This window comes from Plectropomus leopardus, chromosome 17 (genome assembly GCF_008729295.1).
Source record: "Plectropomus leopardus isolate mb chromosome 17, YSFRI_Pleo_2.0, whole genome shotgun sequence".
NCBI lineage: Eukaryota > Metazoa > Chordata > Actinopteri > Perciformes > Serranidae > Plectropomus > Plectropomus leopardus.
Window position 1 is genome coordinate 18,801,841 of NC_056479.1, and position 25,281 is coordinate 18,827,121.

The 25,281-nt window shown below is 42.5% G+C and overlaps 1 protein-coding gene across 2 annotated transcripts; it reads right to left on the reverse strand.

The window, feature by feature from the left end:
* Window positions 1-5,699: 5,699 nt before the first annotated feature.
* On the reverse strand, window positions 5,700-25,056 carry gprc5ba (G protein-coupled receptor, class C, group 5, member Ba). Of its 2 annotated transcripts, none has more exons than XM_042505546.1 (4): window positions 24,160-25,056; window positions 12,261-13,292; window positions 11,495-11,616; window positions 5,700-7,885 (listed from the first exon to the last, which is right to left on the reverse strand). In XM_042505546.1, the coding sequence occupies exons 2-4, from the start codon at window positions 13,288-13,290 to the stop codon at window positions 7,841-7,843; spliced, it is 1,197 nt and encodes a 398-aa protein (XP_042361480.1). In that variant the 5' UTR covers window positions 13,291-13,292; window positions 24,160-25,056; the 3' UTR covers window positions 5,700-7,840. The 2 variants fall into 2 exon arrangements, with proteins under 2 accessions (XP_042361480.1, XP_042361479.1); XM_042505545.1 differs by having other exon boundaries at window positions 11,471-11,616.
* Between the last annotated feature and the right edge of the window lie 225 nt (window positions 25,057-25,281).

Genomic DNA, 25,281 nt, shown 5'->3' on the forward strand with positions numbered 1-25,281 from the left:
GCAATTTTATGTGACATGGTGATGGTGGTCCTATGCTATAGTTAGTTGATAGTGCAGACACCCAGATGCATGTTTTTATGCTTTGATGGCTATGGGATCAAAAATTACAGTTTGAATGAGTTTCAATGGCACATCCTTTCTACTTAACAGTATGAACAGAACAATTTTGTTTATACAGTGTATTTTAGACTTATTGCAAGAGCTGAGCTGCAAATTCAATAATTAATAGAAATTCTTGTCATATGCATCAACACAACCAAAATTATCAAAAAAAAAAAAAGAAGAAGAAAAGGTAAGGGTCCCCAAGGGTTAAATTAGTAATAATAATAATAATAATAATGTATTGTATCTATCTATCTGTCTAACAACAAATCTCTCTCAGTTTGATCAACACAACACAACACAACACCTCAAACGCCAGCATTTCCGGTGATCTAATGGAATGGCATATAAAGAGATTACCGGCGGCCGAGCGCGACTTCCGCCGGCGGAGCGACCGACTTCCGGATTAACCCCTAGTCGAGCTTGAATGGCAGTCTAAAAAGTTTAAACTTGCGGCTATTTTAGACTTTCCAAATGATATCGAATTGGATGGTTTACATGTAAATAGGGATTGAATACGTTTCGCGGGTTTTTTGGCGCTCACTAAAAATTAATTTACTAATTTACAGACGTCTCTTTCACAATGTTAGTCAATGGGGGAAAGTCTTTCTGGGTCAGTGTCTTCATGTAAACCGACTCAAACGGTGTAATTCCACTTTCGGCCACTATGTAAATTTTACATTAGCGCATGGCGCACTTCCTGGGGGCTTGCTCTCCAGTGTGGCACTAGGACCCAGGAAAGGGGCGGAGTCTATAAGAAGCGGCAGGAAGCTCACCTGGGCTTTTCATGCCGTGAATGTGTTACAGTGAAGTCGTTTCATGCCACTCTGAAACACACCAGCAGCTGAATCAGACCCTTGTTTCATCTTTGATTTGGTAGGTTCCCTTTTTAAAACCAAATGTGTTAGAAGCATGATTTCAAAAGTAAACTTGTAGTGCCATAAAATGTATCTTTTAGTGCATAAAATGCAGATTTATTAGAGGTTAGGTTGAAAATGTGTTTGGTAGATCATGCATGTTTGGTGATGGACTAATTGCTGGAGTGGTTGCTGAGACACATAATCCAAAAAACAAGGTATGCCTGGTTTGCTTGCATTTAGGTTTTTCAGTTTAGTTCCTTGCTGCTAATTGGTTGAATAGAGACAAGTTTTATTTTATCTATGTCAATAAGATCTATTTTTATGCTAAAGCAATTTGTGGCTCCAGTTAAATCTGAGCTGTGTATATTAAGTAACCTGGTCACATTAGATTTGAGGTCAGATGCTTAATATTTGCAAAATCTGGCAGCTATCATTAACTGGATGGATCAGCTGATGATAGAGCCAACCAGTATCAGCCAGGGACATTTGTAGAAACAGAAAAGTGCCGTGGGAGCATTTTCATTTTTAGTACACTAAATAAATAAATGCAGAGGAAGTCAAATGAGCAGACAACCAGATATAGGAAGCATAAATGTTGCTAAGTGACTCTCACTCTCCAACTAGAGGAAGAATAGCTGCAAAATCTTGTGATTGTCATTTCCCATAAGTGCGCAATAGCGACATTAAATTTAAGACACCATGTTAAAGTTTGTGCACTACACAAGTAAGTATGTAGTGTGCGCAGTGTGCCTTGTGTAAGTGTACTGATGAAAGAGTCCAGTTTTAGAAACAGCAATGGTTTTAGCTCTCAACCTAATATAAAACATCCACTTTAAAGCATGACATAAAAAACCAACATCACATTACATATGCCCATATCATGAAAGTTTGACACTGTATGATGGTGTCCTTCTGTATTGTCTGAATGTGTATTTTGTACATGCTGTATTTTATTTTTTCAGTATTCTAAAATGACATCAGTTGGAATATTTTTATTGTCATTATGTATTTTTGTTTTTTTGCAAGTACCCCAGGGTTAGACATTTTGTATTTTGCCGCTGATGAGTCCATCACCCTCAGCTGTCCTTTTTTGTGCTCATAGTAGCATCCAAACATCATCTTAAATGTCATGAATCAGTCACGGAAAGTTCACGAAAATTTGATAAGCAAAAATATTCAGGATTAAAAGACTGCAGGCTGCTCAACTGCACTTCTGTAAAGACTGTGCGGGTTATAAGCGTCTTCTCCTGACTTTGTGTCAGTTAAACTGAGTGCATAAAGTGCTTTCCTGGCATATTTCCATCACATACCTGATAGGATACTTCTGGTTTCCCCCTCCAGTGTCTCTGCAGAGCGGCAAGTCGGCTGTCTTGTGATGGACGGCTTTCCAGACCATCCCAGTCACTGATGCACACCGTTTCGCAGGGAGGCATGAAGAGGGTCATGTATCTCCTTTTGCAGGTATGTGGATGCCTGGGAGACAGCTGCCACTGGGTGAGGTGATAAAACAGCCCATTTCGTTCTGGGGACATCTGATAGTGCAGCCAGCTCCCCAGAGTCTGGCAGCACTGGGCCCGACTGAAACTGGATCACACACCAGTGGGAGGGAGTGGGCACCGGGCTGTCGGAGCAGAGCCAGAAAACAACTGGTTCTGGGCTTCGATTCCAGGCTGAAGGTGGAAATGTAAAGCAGAACTGTGTTTACATACAGAGATCTTGATTTGTGTGGGCTATGAATACACTGATTAATGAGCGATTCTAACACCATGTTCTTAGATGTAAACATCATGTCTGTCAAACTGTTTACATCTAAGCACATGGTAAACATGGAGGATGTTAAAGGCCCAAATCAGGGGTGTCAAACTCATTTTAGTTCCACATAGAGCTCAATTTAACGTCAACTGGGCTGGTCCATTAAAACTATCTGATATTTTACAGTTTAACAAACAGTAAAATTGCTTGACTTTCAGTATGGGTGTAGTTTGAGATGTCCTAAACTCAAATATTTCACTTATTCTCAGAAATTATGGAGCAATTTTGTTGTTGTTTACATTTTCAGATTTTAAGTCATTTGAAGATAGAAATGTGAGACTTTTACTTTAGAATATTTCCAAATTTATTTTAAAAAGATGTTCGACCTTTGTATCTGTTTACAGTCAGAGATGTCCTCAACTGAAATGTACCAGTCATTATCAGGTGTTATCTATTTAATTTTTATTTCCAGTAACCCCAAAAAAGTTTATATGAAAATCACAATATTATCATTATTATATAATATATAGGTGAATATTATTAATATGTATGCATGTCCATAGACGTATTTTTTAAATATTGCAACCTCAACTGGGGTTTGATTGTTCATCGCAACGGTGTTGACCGCAGCAGTGATTTTGTTCCATACTGCGTTTTTCCGACTTCTTTTGATGCCATTTTTCAGGCTGCTAAATAGGATCAGTTGGTTAAATTGGACTTGCAATGTCAGCGTTTCCATTTCTAGCTCAGAGATGTTTCCCTTCTTGGCCTGTCCATGTTGTAAACTCTCAGGGCAAGGCCTCTAAACTGACAATATATACATTACCCCAGGGATGGCGTTTTTCTGTCGGCCAAAGCCGAAGTTGATGTCGCCCTGGTTTCCTTGTCAAAAAGCCTAAGAGAATTTTTCTATTTGATTCTGGATTGTTTCAGAAATTAAGCTCTGTGGCAAACCAATGTTTGTGATACTTAAATGTTTTGTTTAGCAAGATAATCTTCACAGATGAACACCACTAAACAAAATACACTACAGTTGCATCCCTACCATTAGGGGGCTGTGAAACCGCAGCGTAAGGACGTTCTGCAGTCTCATTTAGCCTCTTGTTAGCAGCTGCCTTTTCTTAGATACATGAAGGCTTCTAAGTTCACGAGCGGGGCGAAAACCAAAGTAGACCACAGCACACTGCATGACTTTACTGTGATTTTATTCAGAGCAACGACGCGTTTCGCCTGCACTGAGCAAACCTGAAGAGGCCGCAGGCGAAACGCATCGCTCGCTCTGAATAAAATCACATTAAAGTCATTCAGTGTGCGGTGATCTACTTTTTCACTTTAAATGTTCCTGCCACCGACCAGCACCTGACGATCACATCGGCTGTGCTTGGGGAGTTTCGTTCATTGTTTCATGTGTTGGGTATTTATTGATGTATTATATGTCGCAGAACAAAAGTGAAGCCTCTTCAGCTTCAATATTAGATTAATAAATGACAGCCAGTGTTTCCATTGCATGGTTTAACCAACAAAGAGCACTGACAAATGTAACATGTCCCACGTAGTACATATCGTGGTCTTAAATAAGTTAATTAAAGGGATCCTAAAGTTGCACAGTGTTTCTGTTAAAAATCATTGGACAGTATATCATCATTAGATTTTAAAATTTGAAGTACTCAAATTAGGTGCTTTAATTTTGAAAATCTTTAGAATGATCATGTAGTCAGCTGAAGAAAAAAAAACACCACATCCCATTAAAAGTTAACTACAAACATGACACTTTTATTGAACTTATTTTTTTTCCTGATTCAGTTACAGAAACAAGAGAGTTAACTGTTGTTGTTTTTTTTTTAATAATTATTTTTCTAATCAGGGGAATCAAGTTCTATACATAGGCATGCTGCGTCACTGCACAGTCACAGCTGTGAAAACCAATATCATCCCTGTCAGCTGCCCCGCTGGAACAGTCTGAAGGCAAGACAAATCAGGAGAGGACAGGCAAGGACATGTCAAACCCAGGGAGGATGGGTGTTCAGTGGGCTGCCCAGGGATGACAGACTTAACATATAGAAGTTTTGTGCAAATTTCACCACAGTCTATTTGATTTTAAACACAGAGACGATACCAGTCAGAAGATTCTCTTTTTTCCCCCCTCATGTCTTCAAACCAAAACAGGAGGTTTTTATTAGGTCCAGTCATGATGGCGATTTGTTCCTTTTTGGGGAATCATACTATTTTGGACCATTTCCCCCTGACTTTAATCTCTTTGCTTCTCAAGAGCCAGCTCTCTTTTTGTGTTTAAGAAAGCACAGACATAAAGTGTGTCATCTGATATACACTGAAATTATGATTGCTGTCACATGACCTTTACATAAATAGAGTTAGTATTCAAAAGTACGTCTGAGAAAGGTCTTACATGTAGAAATGGTGATAAGCATGCACAGATAGGTAGTCGACAAGTGCAAAATCTACAAAGTCACGTAATTATTGTTTTTTGTTTTTTTTTTTGTACTCCACACTGAGTGAAAACATCGCAAGAACTGAAACCTCCCCCCTCCTCCGCTCTGAGTGTTGAGAGTTTTGTCTCATTACTGCCGATCATCCAAAACCCTAAAGACAGTTTTTCATGGGCTACGGCGCACGTTTCTGAAGGCTCGTAGTCTGTTTCTGACCAGGGTTGACCCAAACAGAGCCTGACGTGGCGGGACACGCTCTCTTTGGGCATGGAGCTGGCCTGCTGGTACCAGTCCTATTTTAGAATAGCCAGTGGTTAAGACATAAACATACAGCAGCAGTCAAGGGTTGACCCATAGTCTTTTCTTAGTTAAGGGCTGCTGTAAAACCAGGGGTCGCAAATATGACTGTTGGGGGTGCTTGAAGTTTTTCAGCCCTCCCTGCTCTGTATTTTCTAATTATTCCCAAAGTATCGCAGAATATGTTGTTTACTGCATGAAGTGCCAAATAATTATTCACAGCCATTGTCATTTTTTTTCCTGAAAAAATAAAAATAGTGTTTGTATCCCCATAACTGTTACAGCAAAGAGTGGACCTACTCATTTCCTTTAACATTAATCAAACAAAAAATAAAAGCATATCTAGTGTTGGCAAAACATTTCCAAAATGCTAATTAAAAAAAAAAGACACCAGCAAGAGAGAAATAAAAGCATAATGTAACAACAAGCAAATGTATGAACAACAAAGCAAACCAGTTAAAAAAATCCCCAGATAAAAACAATTTGCAGTAGTCAGTCCTCCAGTGGGTCGTACCACACTGGTGTCTAAACTCAGGCTACAGTTAAAAAAGAAAAAGTAAAAGTAAGGAAGCAAGCAAAGCTTTACAGCACTACTATGTACACAGCTTCTCAGGTGAAGAGAGCGAGAGAGAGCTGGTGTGGTGATGAAGGGAGAGGGCGTGAAACGGAGACTCCAGTGAAACGAGAGTCCTTCTTGGCACATGGGGCTACACTTGAGCTATAGCCGACCACGGGGAGACAGGAGGGGGGAGGAGGAGGGAGTGACGCTTCACCAGATAAAGAAGACGACCACAGAGAGCAGAGCAGCGCTGCCGCCTGCACACATCACGCACAAACACACACACAGACAGACCAGGGAGCCATTTTCTCACACAGATCTGTCTCATAGATTCCCCATTCCCCCCCCCCTCGGACCGCAACTCGCCATCTCCTTCCTCCTCGCTCCCATCCCCCTTCTTCCACCTCTTGTATTTGATCTCCCTCTTTCCACCACACTGTAAATCTGATCTTTCTAAGGCTCTGGGATATCTCCACACACCAGCCACAGCTCTATCTATAGCCTGTCACTCACAGATTTGACTACTGTAGTTGTGTGCTGCACTGGGAAGTTGTGTTGGAGGGATGTTTAGCACCAGAAAGCAAACTTGACTTTTTGACCCCCCCCTCCCCCTCGTCCACCCCACCTGTCAACTCCCAACACTCATAAAATCACACGTACGCACACGTAAACACAGATAGAGCTAGGAACAGTTTAATTTGCTCGCTTCGTTTCCTGCTGATATAAAGTGACAGATTCTCCTGGCTGCCTCAAAACGCCAGTGGCCACCGGAGATGTGGGAGAGCAGCACACAGCAGTCTGACCTAGATTCATGAAAGCGGTGCCTCCCCGCCGACGACTGACACCCTCCTTGTCCAATCACAATTCACTCTAATCTGCTGTATATACAGTATATAGTGTATATAACAGCAGTTCATTAGCAGCTTGCGATCCCTCTGTTCAGGTGCTCCAGGCTGCTTTTGCTGCGTGCGCGGTCACTGGGAACTTCTTTTCCGTCTGCAGTTTCACAGTTTGTTTCACATTTTTGCGAAGTGTCCATGCAGGTGGGAGGATGAGGCAAGGTGTTATGCATTGTATTCACATACGGTGCAGTGAAATAGTGAGGGAGGAAGAAGAAGTGTTCGCGGAGGGGTAACAGTCTTAAGGGAGAAGGTTTATTGGAGCGGCAGATTTGAGATGTAGGGAATACACACACTCCTCTCTTATACTCTACATACACACCCACAGAGGCTGGATTCTTTTAAAGCGGGCGGTGCTCGAGCTGTACAGTTTGCCCATGTGCTCTTTTTTCACCTATACTGTGGATGGATGGAGGACAGAGCCAAATGTTTCCACGTGAGCGCCAGCAGCAGGGAAAGACAGCCTGACTGACAGGAGAGGAGAGAGAGAGCAAGAAAAAGCAAAACATTTCACAGTTTCTCAAGGATGCTTACAGTGCTGTATAGTCTCAGGGGAGCAAATCAAACAAAAAGAAAAAAAACAATACTGCATGTTGATATTTTCAGATCTGAGTCAGCGTGTCTTGTTTTGCTACTTGCTGGTCACATTTCGAGTTTTTGAACCCTTCTATAGAGATTTGTGTGCTAGAAGAGCTTTAGCTCTGTCCTCCATACCCTGTTGTCTCTCAGTCTCACAAACACACTCATACAATAGTTGATTGGCACACAGTCAGTATTTAAGTCTGTACACAGAATGAAAGGGCCCTTGGCATCCACGTTTTAAGTCCAATTCAACCAGGCGGGCCCCTCATCCTGGGCCCCTCCCTCCTCACCCTCTCCATCCTCTTCTTCATTTTCGACCACACGTCTTTCCAATCCTCTCACTCACCACAGCTGCCTCCCAGTGTAGGTTGGAGGGGCAGAGGGCACCTGTAGGAGGAAAAATTATGATTGTAAATGAAACATCATGGATACCTTCATATATTCACAAATGCGTCTTTACACACATGCATGCTGAAGCTGCATAGGCCCGATTTAAACTTTTTACTAATGCTTTTCCACAAACACGGTTTAATGCAAAATACATCTCTGGCTGTCTTCTACTTTAAAATAGGCTCTCTTATGTCATATAGTAGCTGTCAAATACAGAAATATGTGCATGTTTGCACTACCTGCTAGAAATAGGCTATGGACTCCTTTCCCTTTGCCAGTATACCAGAGCTGTGTACACTACTCTACAGTAGACAAATATGCCTTTCTGTGTGTGTGTGTTATGTTCAACATCACAGACGGGCTGGAAACAGAATAGCAAATAGCAGAAAGCAGCATGGAGGCTGGTGAAAATGTTGGAGAAATAGTCTAGTGCTACTGGGACAGAGAGTGATGGTTTTTTTTCCACCCGGGTGTCATTTTTTTGTCACTGCCAATCAAAGCTGAAATTAATTACAAGCGACTACTGCAGACTCATTTGACCTGAGAGTAAAAGCAAGTTGTAACTTCTTTCATGAAACACAAAAGCCAGATGCCAGCAAGTTTTAGTGGGTTCATTGTGCAGTGGGAAAGGGGCTTAATGCTGCAATCACACGGAAACAGGCAGATGGTAGACGGCAAACTGACAGGACAACGCCTTCTGGATGGCACAGGAAAAACAAACAGTCCAGCAGAATGGCAGAACAGTAAAATGAAACGTGCACAACGATATGTCACGATGGTGATGTTGTGTTTACAAAGTATGGCATAAAACATAATAAAATTATTTTCGGTATATTATTTTATGTAATTAATATAGTAATGTCCAGTGGTTTTTCAGATCCCCCATTTTTTTACCTTTTTGTGAAGGAGCTCCTATGTAACATCTGTTTGTAAATTCTGCTGTGGAAACAGCAAGAAGTTAAAATGTTTAAACTTTAAAAAGACATGTTGTCTACATTTATAATTGCCGGTATTCCTTGCCAGCCTAATTACGAAATCCTGCCCTCATCCTCTAAAATGATATCCTGTTTGTTGTCTACCTTCTACCGCAGCATAACAGTCCCAGAGTTTAAGGCAAACCACAGAGAAGCAGGATTTATTTATCATGCTCAGCAATGTGGAAGAGCTGGCTCAACTCTGACCATCTTTAAACCCAAGTCATAGTCCTTTATGCCCTACACTCCTTTAAGTAATTGTTTGATATTTTGGGAACTAAGCTTCTCCATTAGAAAAGAAGATCTAATGTCTAAGCCTGGCTTTGTCAAAATCCAGCTACCAGCACCTCTAAAGCTCCCTCTCCTACCTCATTTGTTTAGTCCGCACAAAAATTGAGGAGTAAAACTGTTTGTGGCAGGTGTTACTTGTTCCTTTTGGACAGAGCCCAGCTAGTTGTTTCCCCTTACTTCCCATCTTTACGCTAAGCTAAATTTACTGCTCTAGAGGCTAGAAAGTGTTATTAATCTTTTCATCCAACCCTTTGTAATAAAGCTAATAAGCCTATTTCCTGAAATGTTAAAGTATTCAGTTAACTCAATCTTACACACTTAGGCCAGTATTTACTTTGCTCTTGCATCCTACTCTTTTCAATTTAATTTTGTGCTTTCATCTTTTGAATATATTTTATCCATTTAAATTGCTCCCTTAAAAGCTGAATTTCTCACTTAATATCTTTTATGCTTATGCAAAGCATTTTTATTTCAGTATAAAGCATGCTTTATGAATAAATGAAATTTATAATGAATGCACAAAAACACTAATGATACTTTATGCAGAGCATCTTAAGGGGACAGTTCATCCCAAAATCAAACTGTAGTGCTACTTATCTAGCTAGATTGTTTCGGTGTGAGTTGCTGAGTGTTGGAGATATCTGCAGAAAGATGTCTTCCTTCTCTTCAATATAATGGAACTAGATGGCACTCGGCTTGTGATGCTAAAAGTGCAAAAAAACAAGCAAAAATATTTAAAAAACTCACCAGCAGTGTCTCTTTACAGAAATCATGACCCAGTTACTCAAGATAATCCACAGACCTTGTTGTGAGCAGTAGGAACTATTTTTCTTGAACTACACCCGCCACATGCATTACTGAGCAGTTGTACCACAATGCGCACAAAGGAAGGAAAGAGGATTTCAGGAGTTTCACAGAGCGAGTCAGTGTAACAGCTCAGCTAAGGAGGATGCCATTAATGTTTACATCTCATGCTGTTATGAGCACGAGCCCATGTATTTAAAGAGACCTAGATAACGCAGTAGTGGCAGGACCCTGATCATTGCTATTAAAGTTGATTAGTGGCGAATGACACTAAAAACTTTCAACTGCTGTGTGTAAAATTACATAGAGCAGGTGCATTAGAGACTTTCACCATTAGAGCTGGCTATTTAATGCTTAATTTGAATGGGGATGAAATGCTTTAATCGTGCAGCTTTTCTCAACTTTTCAAAAAGTTATTGGACCCAGTGGATCAAATCCTGATAATGAAACAAGTCATTTTGCGAGCCTGTGACACTCAAAAAATTGTATCCACTGATTTATAGACATCTCTTTCCCAATATAAGTAAATGGGAAAGACCAATTTGGGCCCAATGGCATACGTGACTGACTCAAAAGTTCTAATTTCACTGTATGGCCACTACAAAAACTGGCTTCAAAGTCCAGCACGCTTCCTACGGATTTGCATGCACCCACATCCATGAGTAATTGCACACTTCCTTCACAGTTGGCAGGTGTAATTCAGTAGAGGAAATATAGTTCCTACATGAAATTGCTCACAAAGTCTGTGGAGGATCTTGAGTAACCAGGTCATGATTTTTGGAAAGAGACATTGCTGTTGAGTTTTTCAAATTATTGTTATTTTTTTAAAGTCCAGTGCCATCTAGTACCTTTATATTAGAGATAAGGCAGACATCTCTACGGCCGATATCTCCAACACTCTGCAACTTACACCAAAAAAAATCAAGACTAATGTATAGCACTACAGGTAAGAGGAAAAAAGGGTATTTTTAATTTTGGGCTGAACTGTCCCTAAGCACACCTGCAGTCTCTAGGAATAGTGGCTACAAATGATCTTTTAGTCAGTACAGTGTTGCTTCAGCGTTTCAGCCTCTAGTAGTGTGCAAGGTGGTGTGTTGTGCTCTTGTGCTTGATTCATAACCTGGTGGCTGGAAATAAGTCCACCTGTGCCAGCCAGAGTGCCCATTCATCCTGCATAACGAAGGGCGTGACAGGCCGGCGGACAGTCACATCACTCAGTGGACAGATAGCATTGTTGCGTATTTCCACACATGGGAGCACATGGTAGCTCTCTCACGCTCACCCATACACAGACTCAATGTCAGATGAGCGATCATTTGTGACAAAAACCATCCATGCACATCATACAACACACACAGGCCATGTGACCATGCATCCAGCAAACCGATGCACACACACATACTCACACCTCTCCCTCATTCTTGTGCAATGATGTACGGTCTGGAACGCACAAATGTGCATGCAGTCTTGTCGGCGTGGTCGAATGAGATAGCGGCGTGTAAGCGGCGTGTACCTGTGACTGGGAGGATGTACTCACCGCTCCCCCGTTCAGGATCATAGTCATCTCGGTGGGTTGGTAGACATTGCTGCGGAAAGGAGCGCTAGGCCTGGCGCCGGTGTTGCTGTTATGTTGCCCAGCACCGCCACCGCTCCTCAAGCCTGGCGTGGAATAGACAGAGGCGATTACGAGCTGTGACTCAGCACATCACTGTCCTTCTTAAAGAAACATTTGCTATGTACAGGGTTCCCATGGTCATGAAGTTCCTGGAAAAGTTATGAAATTAGAAAAACTTTTTTTTTCCAGGGCTGGAAATGATTTGGAATTAACAGAATGATTTGGAAAAGTTTTGACTATATATTATTTTGGATATTGTTTAACCCTTTGAAACCTGAACAAACAAATTTTAATTTTAAAAACATGGGAAGAAGGCAATGAGCGATGAAAGAAGAAATTACCCAAAAATTTGATAGAAATGATTAAAACTTACATAAAAATGACCTGAAAATAGGTTAAAAAAAACAGGAAAATGACCTGAAAAATGTGCTTAAAATTATATTTTCGTACCATAATTTTAAATATGTATTGGGGTAAAATATGATGGAAAATTCGGGAAAATGTATTGGTAAAAATGTGTGGGAATCCTGTATGTAAGTCTGCACCACAGAAATTTCCTCCTGCACTTATTCTAGCCACGTATGCAAATATTTCCTAGTGTTCTATTACTCACTTCGGCCTACTTCCGCCTACAGACTGTCCTCACACATTACGCCTGTCTGCTCTAAAATATTGGATTGTACTGTACCTGCAGTGTTCTCATCGTTGTATCCGTATCCTTGGTTCTCCACAAACTGCCTGTGAGAGAGAGGGATGTCTTCATCGAAGCTGGTCTCCCTCATCCGTGTCGAGTTCTGAGAGGTGTCAAAGTAATCTGGAGCAGTGGGCTGCGGAGGGGGTCTCAGGCAGATGTGGGATTCAGGAATGGCATGGAAGATCAGCAGCAGCCAGCCCTGAGCAACTAAAGCAATGGCCAGCGCTGGGTCATCCCAGTCCGGGGCCCTCCCCAACCAGGCGTTGCCGTACAGATAGAAGCCCACCCAGGCCACCCACAGCAGCAGCGACAGCAGGCAGGTCACCAGCAGCCAGATGGCATTGCAGCGCCACTGACGTGTCTTCCCGCACAGGGCCAACGAGGCGGCAGTCAGCGCAGCTAGTAGGAGGGCTAGTACGTAGCTGCAGGCTAGAGAGAAGTCCAGTGGCAGGTACTGACAGGCAGCTCGTCCCTCCCTCAGCACGGTCAGAAGAAGCCACTCCGCTGCGATGATGCCCTGCACGGCACTCAAACCCAGCGCTAGGCCTGTTAGGGCGCAGCCACCAGGGCTCCGGCGCTCACGGCCAATCCTGCGCAGACGGACACCCTGCACCAGCAAGCAGGAGAAGCAGACAGCAAACAGGAGACCCCACAGGGCCCGGCGGAGCAAACATAAAGACTCATCCTGCTCGATCAGGTAAGCAAAGCTCAGGCCGAACAAGCCGAGGATGCCCAAGAGCAGCAGGAGGATGGGTCCCACACCGCTGCGCTTTTCAGCCTCACTGATGTGGTGTAAGCGGCACAGCAGGACTAAGGCCAGCAGGATGGCAGTCAGCACCCCACCAGCGGCCACTGACTCCACCGCCACACCCCATATGGAGTCCAGGTCACAAAGGAGGGTGTAGGGACGGACAAGGCCCCAGCCACAGCCTCTCGGGAGAGCCTCAGATTCCTCAGAGTCTTGGCCGGTGGCACGATGAGCAACAGTCAGCAGCAGCAGGAGGAGGACCGGGAGGAACGCCATCTCTGAGAGGTCAACAGATCAGAAGACGGAGAGGGGTGAAGGAGCAAAGATGGAGAATGGAGAGACAGAAAGAGAAAGAGTGAGTCATTCTGGTCATAAATGCAACAGAGCTGAGCAGTCAGTCATTTCCACAGTAATCATCCGCCTCTGAGTGACAATGCAAACAATCAGCCACTGCTGTGTTTTAGAGAGGAAACAAAGGACAGCAGTTCATGCAGGGTGAATGAGTGAAGCCTTTCCAAACACACAAAAACACACTCTCACACATACTGTTTCACCAATGGTTGCCTCTAGCCCTGCGCTCTTTTAAAGATCCAGTGCATAGGTTTTAGGGGCATATATTTGCAGTAATTGAATATAAGTATATTTTATGTAGTGTATAACCACTGTTTTTTTTGGTTACCTTAGGATGAGCCATTTATATCTCCATAGGGAACAGGGTCAAGCCACAGAGATCGCCATGTTGCACTGGCATGTTTTTACAGTAGTTTAGAACGGTCAAAATAAACACTGTCTCTAGATAGGACCATTCGCAGTTTTGCAGCAGCCACTATAGTAAGAAGCCCCTCCACAGCAAGCAGTGTTGGAAAAACACAGAATTTTTTGTTGTCGTTGTTTTATAACTGGTTAAAATCACTGGATTCCATTTTTTCTGAGAGCAACTGACCCCTGCGGATATTTCGGCTTACAGTTAAAAACCTTCTGAACGTCTGGATCTTAAGTTATCAGAGTAAAAAGGTGGGAAAACATTAGCAGCTGCTCAGCTAGCAAACTCTCTGACATGCCAAAGAACTTTGTAGAAAGGTCAGCTTATGGTAAAAAACCTCCTAAACGTATAGATCAGAAATAAGTAAGTAATAAATACATAGCGGTGGGTGAGCAGCCTGTCTGTGACATGCTAAGCAGCATAGAGGAAACACTGATTTTTAACATGAAACTGCTGTATGCAGTATTTTAACTAGTTCTGGTCACCTGGTCCATTTATTTTTGAGAGGAAGACACCTCTGCTTACAATTCGGCTCCCAGTAAAAACCTTCTGAATGTCTGAATCTTACGTTGTCAGAGAAAAAATGTGAGCACACATTAACGCTGGTGCTAGTCTAACATCCATCTTCAACATGCCAAACAGCATCACAAAAATTTGTGACATGAAACTACTTTAGTCAGTGATTTTACAATGAATTTAATCACCTGGTCTGTGCATTTTGGAGAGGAGGAGACCTCGGCGGAGAATTCGGCTCCTGGTCAATACCTCCTGTACAATGAACACTGAAGGGAATCCCAACCGGGAGAAGTTTCAGCTGCTTGCAATCTTCATGGCTAGACACCATCACCTTAAATCTTACACACTGCTCCTTTAAAGGCTTTCAGGTTTCATTTTGTAGCAAAAAAAAGCATACACATGGCAGAAAAATACCTACAAACCCAGAAAAGCCCAGATAAGCTACCTTAAGTTTATTTACAGAGAGGTGAGGTCAGAGACGGAGCACCTTAAATGCTTCTGCTGAGCGTTTCAGGTTTATTATTTGTCCAGTCTTGTCCAGTGAACCGGCTGCTGGGGCACTGACAGTAAAGCTGCAGCATCATGCATATTTTTATGAAGAAAAAAATAGAGATACAGAGAAAGGAAGTAGTGCGTACAAGCAGTTCTCGTCACTATCAGGCATCTAAGGGCATCTAGCAAGGCGTGAGACAATGCATAATACACGGCACACAAATGCACAGAGCCTCGAGTGCAAGTACAAACACTCGAGTATTTTTGTGTCCCGGTGAAAAAAAACCCCAACACAGTAGCACTCGGTAAGCGAAATCAATGCTGTCTCAGTCTGCCTATTCCTTTATTCATCACAGCTGTCAGACAGCCACACACACACACAAACACACATCGTTTCATTGAGGTCTTTGCTGGGATGATCAGTGCTGTCGCTTCACCTGACAAGCTGTGTGTTTTTTGAGAGGTTGATCTGTATTTAAAGCCACCACGGAGCCGCACACACACCACATCATTCTGCCAGGATACTGTCAACTGTCTCTTTGCTACATCGCTAAGCTTTCAGAAATTCTTTCCAGGCTGGCTCATACATTAGTGTGTCAAACAATCTGCTCTTACAAAGAACACACACACACTCTTTTTGAGCCGCTCCACGCTTGAAGCTACACTTTGGATTGTTTATTTCAGCTGTAGTTTTGACATGAAATATCTCCCGGGGTTCACAAATAGACTGTACCACAATATTTACATACCACATAAAGGACACTGGATATCCCCAGCCTCATATTCTCTCTCCATGCCAGTAATGCCGATAAGTCGGGGAGAGTTACATGGTCGAGCCGTCAGGGGAGAGTGGTAGATTTAAATACACACCAGCCGGGGCTACAGGTCACACACAGTCCTTCCAGCGTGGAGCTTATTAAATGGGGCAGACAGCAAGACAGAGACAGACCCCTTGATACTAGAAAACAGGGACAGAAGTGGGAGGAAGTCTAGTGGATGTGCAGCAAATATACTCAGACTAGACCTGTTTTCATTCGTATGATATGTCCCTTTAATGCACCTGACATTGAGTGAATTCACCCAAGCACTGTTCTGGAGCACAAATTTTGTACTTATTTTCATTCCTTGCTACTTTGTAATTCTACTCAGCTAACAGCCACATAATATTCATTGGACAGCAATAGTTACTTTAAAAATTAAGATTTCAAACAAAACAAAGAGCTTCAAAATATTATTCACTGTTTATAAATTAAATATATATAAAAAAATCTGAGTTGAAACAGTTTGTAGATTAATGGATTAGTACTTCAATGGAAAGTTGAACTGCTTTTTTAAAAAAAAAAAAAAAAATTAACCGATTTATTGTTTCAAGTCAGTTTTTTTTTTCTCTTTTTTTAAGCAAAAAAACCCCAAAGATTTCATGGTCCAAATTTCTCAAGAGAGGATTTACTGATTCCACGTGTTTTGTTTAAAGGTCCAGCATTTAGGATTTAGGAGGATATATTTACATAAATGGAATATAACCTAATTATTATGTTTGGTTTTTTTATCATCTGAATATAGGAATTGTGTTTTTGTTACCTTACCATGAGCTTTTAATATTTTTCTCCATGTTTCTACAGTAGCCCAGAATGTACAAACCAAACAACGGCTCATCAAAGGGCCATCTGTGTTTTCATGTCGGCCACCGTAGGTAGCAGCTCATCCAAGACGAAGAAGACCAAGAAGCGTTGGATAGACACAGATTTTTGATGTGCATTATTCTGCGTTTCTACATTTAAAAAAAACTGGTGAACAATGGACATTGAAGGAATCCTTACCAAATTAAGTTTTGTTTTGTTTGCAATCTGCAAGTCTCACCACTAGATGCCACTAAATCCCCCTTCATTTTACACACTGGACCTTTAACTACTGTTCAGGCAAAACAAGCAATTTGAAGGTGTCTATTCAGAACACGTGCCCCAATAAAAACATGAAAGTACTAGAGGACTTTTATCTTGACAAAATTAGAGACCTTTAAATTGCCATAAATTGATGCAGAAAATGTTCAAATTGATGCAGGTAAAATATTACTGAATGCCATAAATTAAGTGTTTGAAGTTCAAATTTTCTGGGAAAGAACCCTGAAGCTGAAGAATCAACATTTAAAGCTCCTATATAGTTCTTTCGAGGTTATCTTCTGGTTCTTTAGTTTAGTTTAGTTTAGTTTAGTTTAGTTTAGTTTACTGGGGGAAGATTAAAAACATCACACCAAAAATAGCCTACAAACTGTATTTCCAGCAGTTAACACATTAAAGCAGTGGCTCTCAGCCTTTCTGCATATGCACAGAAATATTCGAGGTTTGAAAAGGTCACATATTTGTTTCTCAGTAAGCATTTAGTATAGGATTATGAATCTTTTAAGAAATAATTAAAATCATTGATATTTCAAGTGTCATTTAGAAGCATATTGAGTTATCCACGTTATTATCTGACATTATACGATAGGATCAAAAGTGTTCAAACAATTCAGTGCAGTTTTGCACCTCCAATGGTTCTTTATTGAACGAAGGTGTTGTATAGCACTTTAAAAACATAGGTGCCATATAGCACCAAAACCTGTTTCCCTGTGACTACGAGCTGAAGCACTGTTTTTGGATACTGTTTACCACTGTTCTGAATGTAATATAATTTAAGACACTGGCATATGTAATTTTCTATCAAAACAAGTGGTTCGATTATCCCCCAAATTTCCACATCCACACAAAACACAAATATGTAAACAGACATCAGTGTAGTGGAGGGTATACAGGGTATACCCACCTCTTTTTCTGGCTGTTTAGAGTATACTCACCTATTAACCAAAAAACTATTGGAATATGTAGGAGAGTATACCCATAGCTGGTCCATCCATTTATTTATAAGCTTTTGATATGTCTTTCCTAATATCCATATTTTTAAAAAGAGCATATTTTTAAGGCAGATATTGTTTACAACTCTTGACATATTTCAGTGAGACCCCAGAGGGCGTAACAGTGAAATATGCATGTGTGCATATGTGTGTGTGTGCTTGTGCATATTCATTTGTTTAAAGCTCTTTCATGTGTCCTCCAGAGATTTACACCCTCCAAATTCCTCCTCACGCCTCCTCATTACCAAAATTCTTCGCTGCCTCGTTTCCTGCCGTTATTTCAGCCTGTCGTTTCCTGTAGTCTCCTTCCCGCCTTGTTGCAGCAGCTCACTGCCGCTGGATATTATTGGTCTACATTAACATCAATCAGCACTCATACAGGGATGAGTCACCAAAACACACTCAAACACCTTACACTGACACAAAAACAGACACTTCTGATAAACTCCTGCTTTCTTTGAACATGGTGTTGTTTTTCTCGTGATAAGCATGGTCACACCCCATCTTTAAATGACAGGAATAAAACAAAAAGGGAGAGGAGACAAAGAGAGAAAGGCTCACTCATCCTCGACAAGCCGAGCAGACTGCTCCTCCTCTGTCTTTTTATTTTCGATCTTTTCTTTTTCTCTTCTTTGTCACATTTTTCTAATGACAGAGCCTGGGAAGCCACATAGTGCAGACAAGACACACACACAGACACACACAGAGGCTGGAGCTTGTGCACATGGGTGAATGTCCCCTCACCCTCTCACCCAGTCACTCCCTCTTGTACAGATGGCTGCTCTGGCTGCTTTTTGAGTGGGACTTGGCACAGCTGCAGGATGCACACTGAGGGCTACACATGTGCAAAATCACTGATGCTTCTGCAAAAATGCACGACACACAATACAGAATACACATCTATGCACATGCCACACACTCAAGTCCCCTACTTCCCACTAATACAAGTCGTGCAAAAAGAGATAGAGAGAGAGAGAGAGAGAGAGAGAGGGAGCCCCTGGCCTTCTGCTTTGTGCAGCACAGAGGATGCTGCCGCCGTCTCATCCTCCCCTCCCTCCCATCTTTCTAGACATGTTTCTTTCTCTGTCACTCCTGCTCCGTGCAGCCATTTCTGTCCTCCCCTCCATTTAAAATCCTCTATTCTGTTGGCTTTCAATTCCACATCTACTCCAGAGCAGCCAGAGCAGTCTCATCTCTCTGCTACATTTGAAGATGCACTGTGAAAGATGCGCCTCACACACCTCCTCTCCCCACATATCCTCCCTCTTTTTACCCCCCCATCCTCTAATCCCAAACACACACCCTCTTCCTTCCATTTTGGCTTCTCCTTCTCCCCTCCTTGTGCCCCCCCACCCCACCCCCCTTGCCTTTATTCTTGTGTATCTTACGTAACTGGGGAAAGATCCAGCTCCTGCCAGTTCTGCTGCATGGCTGCTGTTTCTCAGGCATCATCTTCCTCAGTGCCAAGCAGCCTGCTGGCACTCAGAGGTCCATCTTAGTTTTGTATTCTGCACGTCGCAGGGTTACATGCATTCACGCTGCACGTGTCTCTCTCTCACACACACACACACACACACACACACAGACTGGCATAATGCCTATGTTTGCTGGGTCTATTTGCATGTAAATATAACAGTCTGCTCGGCGACATGTATTATGCATTTGTGTGTGAAGGCACCACATTCTCACACAAAGCTGAATGTGACAAGTATGCAGCGTGCATTCCTTACGCACACAACAGGAATACAGACATGAGAGTGCAAATGTGCAGCACTGCAGTCCTTTAAATCTGCTCCAGGCTGGAAGGGCAGGGGTGTCCTGTACAATTACCTCTTCCAATAATTATCAGACATAGCACACAACCAGATGCTGCCTAATTACTGCGGTGATAATTGGGAGGATTATTGCATTTTGACGACTTGCTTCAGTTCTTGATTTTTTTTCTCCTACTTTTGTATTATTCAGGCTACTGATGGAGAAAATGTGTGAGTGAGTGTGTAGGTGTACGGCTGGGAACACGTTGAGCCAGCTGTTGAGGTGAGCAGGTCATTTGCAGGACCTGCGCTGGCATCTGCTTGCTGCTGACGCCACTCCAGACTCCGCAGCCTTATTCACTGTCTTCTCTAAAACTAACAGACCTTTCCTTTCTGATCGTGCATAAATTTACATCTTACATCAGTGGCTGGGATTACATAAGGCCTTTAGATATCAGTCATGTAAATTAACCCAAGCTGTCTGGATGTCTTGTCTCACTCTGTGACTTTGGATTAAAAACACATCTGTGCCTCTAAATAAGTTTGAATGCTCTACTTTCAATAGGTTTGTCACTGGAGACTGTGGTTTTATCAGTTGCTACTTCTGTGTTAAGCAGTCTTGATCTTCTATGATGTCTTGAGTGAGAGTAATTGCCTTGAAGTTGCTGAAGTCTAATGTGAAACATGGTCCAGAAAAGAGAAGGAATTAAGACACAGAAGTAATGAGAACCACTGAGGAACCTTTCTGTCTTACATGAGGTCTTAGATATACCCTTTAACTACCAAAATTAGTGCATGTACATGGATTTTTCAAACACGGGTAAACCCTGCTGAATATAGGAGACAGACTATATTCCCATTGCCTGGGAACACAGCGCTGCAGTAGACAAGTCTGCTTTTTTGTCAACTTGTGTGTGTGCATTGGGGGTTTTGTCGGTGTGTCCATGCAACATCTTGGACAGGCAGGAGAACAAGTAAACATAGACAGCAGCAGGAACAGAGGTCTTTGAAAACTTTTCAGTATTTTCTTCTCTTTATTTATTTCTTATTTGTTCAGTCTTTCTTTCAAACTTGGTGCAGACTAACTTGGAGTGATGGTTTAATGCTGCTTACGAGGAGACAACTAGTAATTAGTGACGTGTCATTGCATTTCACCAACAAAGTAGCTGAAATTAGCACGATCACCCAGGTGTGTTCCCATCAATGCTGATCGGTGATCGATGCCTTTCTTTGGTCAAGCCAAACTTTTATTGCTAGGTCAAGGTACCTTTGTGATTTTACTCTTCTTGATCGGGAAATTCTTTCCCCATGCAATATCTTTCTGTAGTGATGGATAATGCTCCCAGCTGGTTTCACTCTAATATGTTGCTGTATTTACTCTGTTTTCTGTTGCTTTTACTGCCTCATACTCAAAATACTCTCAGTAACACCCCTTTTCCACTAAAATAAATATGCATATACACAGGTTATAGGCTCCATTCCCAATTGCCAATAAAACAGAGCTGTGTACACGGCTCTGCAGCAAAGCATGTTTTTCTGTGTGTGTGGTTTTTTTTTTTATTTGTTTGATTTGGTGTGTCACAATCAAAGTCATGGACAGGCCTCAAAACAGGTTAGTAAACAGTAGAAAGCAGCGTGGAGGCCTGTGAAAACTTTACAGTGGTTGTTTCTCCTTATACATCTCTTACTTACTCAGGTTCTCTCTCAAACTCTTTGGACTAATTTGGATCCATGTTTGAGTGCTGCTTGGGTAGAGACAGACAGTGTTTTGTGGTGGCGCATCATGTGTCCCACCAGTAATGGGGCTAAAATTAGCGCGCTCACGCAAATGCTGTGCTTCCATTAAAGCTGATAGGAGCTGGAGACGATAAATACCCATGACCACTGCAGAGTCATTAGATCCCATTGATTGTAACCTTTTCCATTACATTAAAAATCCAGATGTTAGCAGGTGTTTGTGTGTATCCTGTGCGGTGGACAATGGGCTTAAAAGTTCTACCTTGTCATAAATTCAAGCAAAGAAATCTCTGGTCTTACTTTTTCAGATTTCTGTGGTATTTTCTGACACTAAGCAATCACCAGTAGAGTAGACAAACTGCGCTCTGTTTATATTGGCACATGCAAGCCTATGTGCATGGATGGTTGTGTGATTTGCATTTTCAGGTGTGTTGAGTTTGGATGGAGATTATTTCTTGTGTATGCTTATGTGTACATAGATTGTTTTAAAATGCCGTTTTAAAATGAAAACATATTAATGAGGATGTGGCCTTAGTTTGGAACCTCATCCACTGCAGATAGACAGATAGACACTCTCTTTCTCACTCAAGGACATTTCGACAGGACACATGGTCGCTGTAATCCCTGAACTTTGCAGAGTTGGCCTTCCTTACAGATCATGCATTCAGTCAGAGACCTCCTACGCAGAAGATTGCAAAAGCACAGCCAGTTTACATGAGAGTTTCGAGTCGGCGTTTTGAGAAAGATATCTCTGGTGCAAGTTTGCTGAAATAAACAGACCTGGCATCCAAATCCATAGCTGTACGCACAGTAAACCTTTAACACAACTTTGCTGTGCATGGATACTTAAGAACACATTTACAGTATCTCGATCCTCAGATGATTTTTTTCTTTGAACGAATGCAAAGGAATGCATTTAGCTCCAAACTTATCCAGCGTCCTGCCTGTAATAAAATGAACAATAACCATGAATTGCACCGCATAATCTGATCCGTCTGTGTCTCCAATCTCCCAGCATCTGTAACCTTACAGAGTGACATCACCAATCCCTTGTGTGGTGGATAAAAAGATGGGCATAAAAAGAGGATGAGGAAGAAGAAAGAGGGGGAGCGATGCGGTAGACGTCAAGGTATGACGTATGGCTGTGCTAAAATATTGAAAAGGAGTTGGTGAGGACAAGTTTGGGGAAAAAATAGACTCGCAGAAGACAGGACGTCACAGGGATGTCAGATTAAATGGTGAAACTGAAAAAGTAGTAGTCCATTCATTGCACTGGCCTCTTGGGTGTCACCATGAAGAAACTGACAGTGGAAGTATTTTCCCCAGCCATCCTCATTAGGCCTCATTACCATGTGACTGGGCTCACAGCAAGACCATATGCTAATTGACTTAACAATTAGCAGTGCCTTACACCCCTCCCTCTGCTCCCTTTTCTTCCTCTTCTTCCTCCTCCGATGCAGTCTGTTCGCAGATGTGAAGGCATCCTGAACCTAAAAATGGCCACCGACCTCCGGTGTCATGTGTTTTGCTTTTATGTGATGTCAGTAAGCATCTTCTGTTACAGATACAGTAATAGGATGAATGGGGGCGTTGATCACAGGAGCCCAGTGAGATCAGATTTGGTTTGGAGAGTGTGATAGTGATCAGAGGAGCAGCAGAAACAGGGGAAGGAAGAACTGGAGCGAGCCTTGTGCCTCGAGCGTGTGTGTGTGTGGGGGGGTTCATGATCACAAATGCACATATGAAAGGAGAACTTCCCATGTATGTGAACATCCAGCTCCTGCACTCAGCTGTGCCATGTGTACATAAAGAGGCCGCACACACACAATCATCCAAACAAGGTACATATGGCATCAGCCCCGAGGAGATACTGTAGCATCCTCTTTTCCCATGAGAGAGCTAACTAACTCATGAAAGCGCAGCCTGAGAATAAACAGCTCCACTCTGCTGAATATTGATTAATGATGGAAAACAGAACACGCCAAAATAGGCCCGGGAGCTTTCTGAGTACACAAATACTGCACTGACGGAAGCTCGAGGCTCATGTATCATCTATCTATTGACCAGCAGAAAGTCAATCTATGCATTGACTTCCATTTCCATGCAAACTTCCTTGTCTAATTGGACTCAAGTGGCCATTTAAGAACAATTTCTTTCCAGAGTTCGACAACAAGCCTTTTGTTTATGGGGCCAGCGTGGGAGGGACACATCTCCTAAAGGGGACACCCTTGGTTTTTAGCTGACCTAAGGAGCAGTTAAATGCAAACACACAGTTGGAGAATGCTCTCTTTTCTTTTCTTTTTGGGCTCATCCCCCTGCCTCTTAACAATGGCCACATGGGAGGGTCCCTGGGGGGTTCCAGAAGAGTGTTTGTTTGAGGGAACAGCAGTAAGACCATTGTTACTTAGGTGTGTGTGTGTGTGTGTGTGTGTGTGTGTGTGACACATATAAAGAATGACATCTAACCTCTAAACGAAAGAATGGAGTGACTGACACTCCGAAAATATCCAAATGCATTGGGGGGTGAAAATGGAGGTGCAGCTACTAATAGACATCAACGTTTTAATCCTCATGAGAGAAAAAAAAGTGCCACAGCCAATCAGTCCTTACATTTCACACAGGTCAAAGTCCTCCATGTGTTTAGTTAAGCTTATCACGATTTTACCAAATGCTCTTTGATGTCAAGGCCATATGTGCCAAACCCTGTGCGTAAATGTGCATTCATGTCTAAAATACTGCGTGTCCTTTCTGCTTCACACACACCTATGCATTTGGTGCATCGACATCGCCTTTCTCCCCGGGCTGTCAGTGATGCAACTTCCACCTCAGTGGCAATAAGCCCCGAAACAGCTTTAATACAACACAACCCGAGAGATGCACTCATATAATCCGAGATCCTCTCTGCTAACTGAATACATATCTCGCATCACCTCAATCACACCCCCTTTTTTATTAATCATTGTCCGATGGGCTACATGGTGGACAGCACGTACCTTAATCGATGTAAACAAATCCGATCGAGAAGGAGGGCAGATGCACAGTTGTCAGGTTGGATGGGAGACTGGGAGAGTAAAAATGTCACATTTCGGAATGAGCTCCGCTTGCTGCGTTTGCGTATTCTCTCTCCATCCACATGGACTCGATCAGCCCAGATGATTCCTCCTGCTCAGGCTCTGACACCAGAGGCACCCGGTGATTCAGCCCGTATCTGTTGTCCTCAGAGGCAGAATGGGCATGGACGAAACACGCCGGGGTGTCAGGATTAAAACGATGTTCTTGATCGTTTTCCCCTAAATCCTTTGTTCAACGGTGCGCATCTTTGACTTTCACTCTGCACCAGCGAAGGAGCAGTCATCAAAAATTCATAAAACACACAATGAGTCGAAATCCTGTGATGCGCAGAGACGGTTCTCCCCGACCAAAAAGCAAACAAAAAAAAGAAACCCTGCTGGACCCCCCTTCTCCTGCGCCTTACGCCGCTGAATGTCCCGCTTGATGGTCACTGCTCCCCGCTGCACATCTCCCGACTGAATGCATCACCAAAACTGCGCTCCGCATAACGCGCGTACTGATAATCCCTCTCCGCATACATACACACACACACACACACACGTCGCGTACAAACAAAGTGACAGCTCTTCAGAGCCGCCAGTAACTCCTCTCTGTCCTCCCTCCCTTTAACTGGTTTACTCTCCGATAAATTAATTGGTGCCTGACAGGGGGACCACCTTAATAAATCCTTTGTGGACGCACAGCGAGTCTCTCTCTCTCGCTCCCTCTCTCTCTCCCTTACACACACACACAAACACAAACACACACACACCTCCTAAATCTTTTGTCTTAATGTCACTGTCACAGCTTGTACGCACAGTTTGGACCCTCCTGCTTAGTTCCAGTTTGCTGTACTGATTTTTGCCTCGTCCACTGCTCTAAGTCATAGAAAATTTGCCAATATAGTGTCAAGTTAGATTGTTAAAATGTAGTTTCCGGGTGCACCTTTCAGAATAAGTTTTTTTTAAACTAATAGTCATAAGCCCCTTGTCAATGGGACTGTTCGTTTTGAGAAGTGGTGAAAAACAGGAAAGGCATGTCAGTTATTTTTTTTTTATGCATTT

Bases quoted from the DNA above. Each gene is read 5' to 3' on its own strand.
- gprc5ba (XM_042505545.1), bottom strand. From the start codon at position 13,290: ATGGCGTTCCTCCCGGTCCTCCTCCTGCTGCTGCTGACTGTTGCTCAT. The intron at 11,617-12,260 runs GTACAGTACAAT...ATTCCACGCCAG, and splicing joins CAACGATGAGAACACTGCAG to GCTTGAGGAGCGGTGGCGGT. The intron at 7,886-11,470 runs GTACACGCCGCT...TTCCTCCTACAG, and splicing joins GTACATCCTCCCAGTCACAG to GTGCCCTCTGCCCCTCCAAC.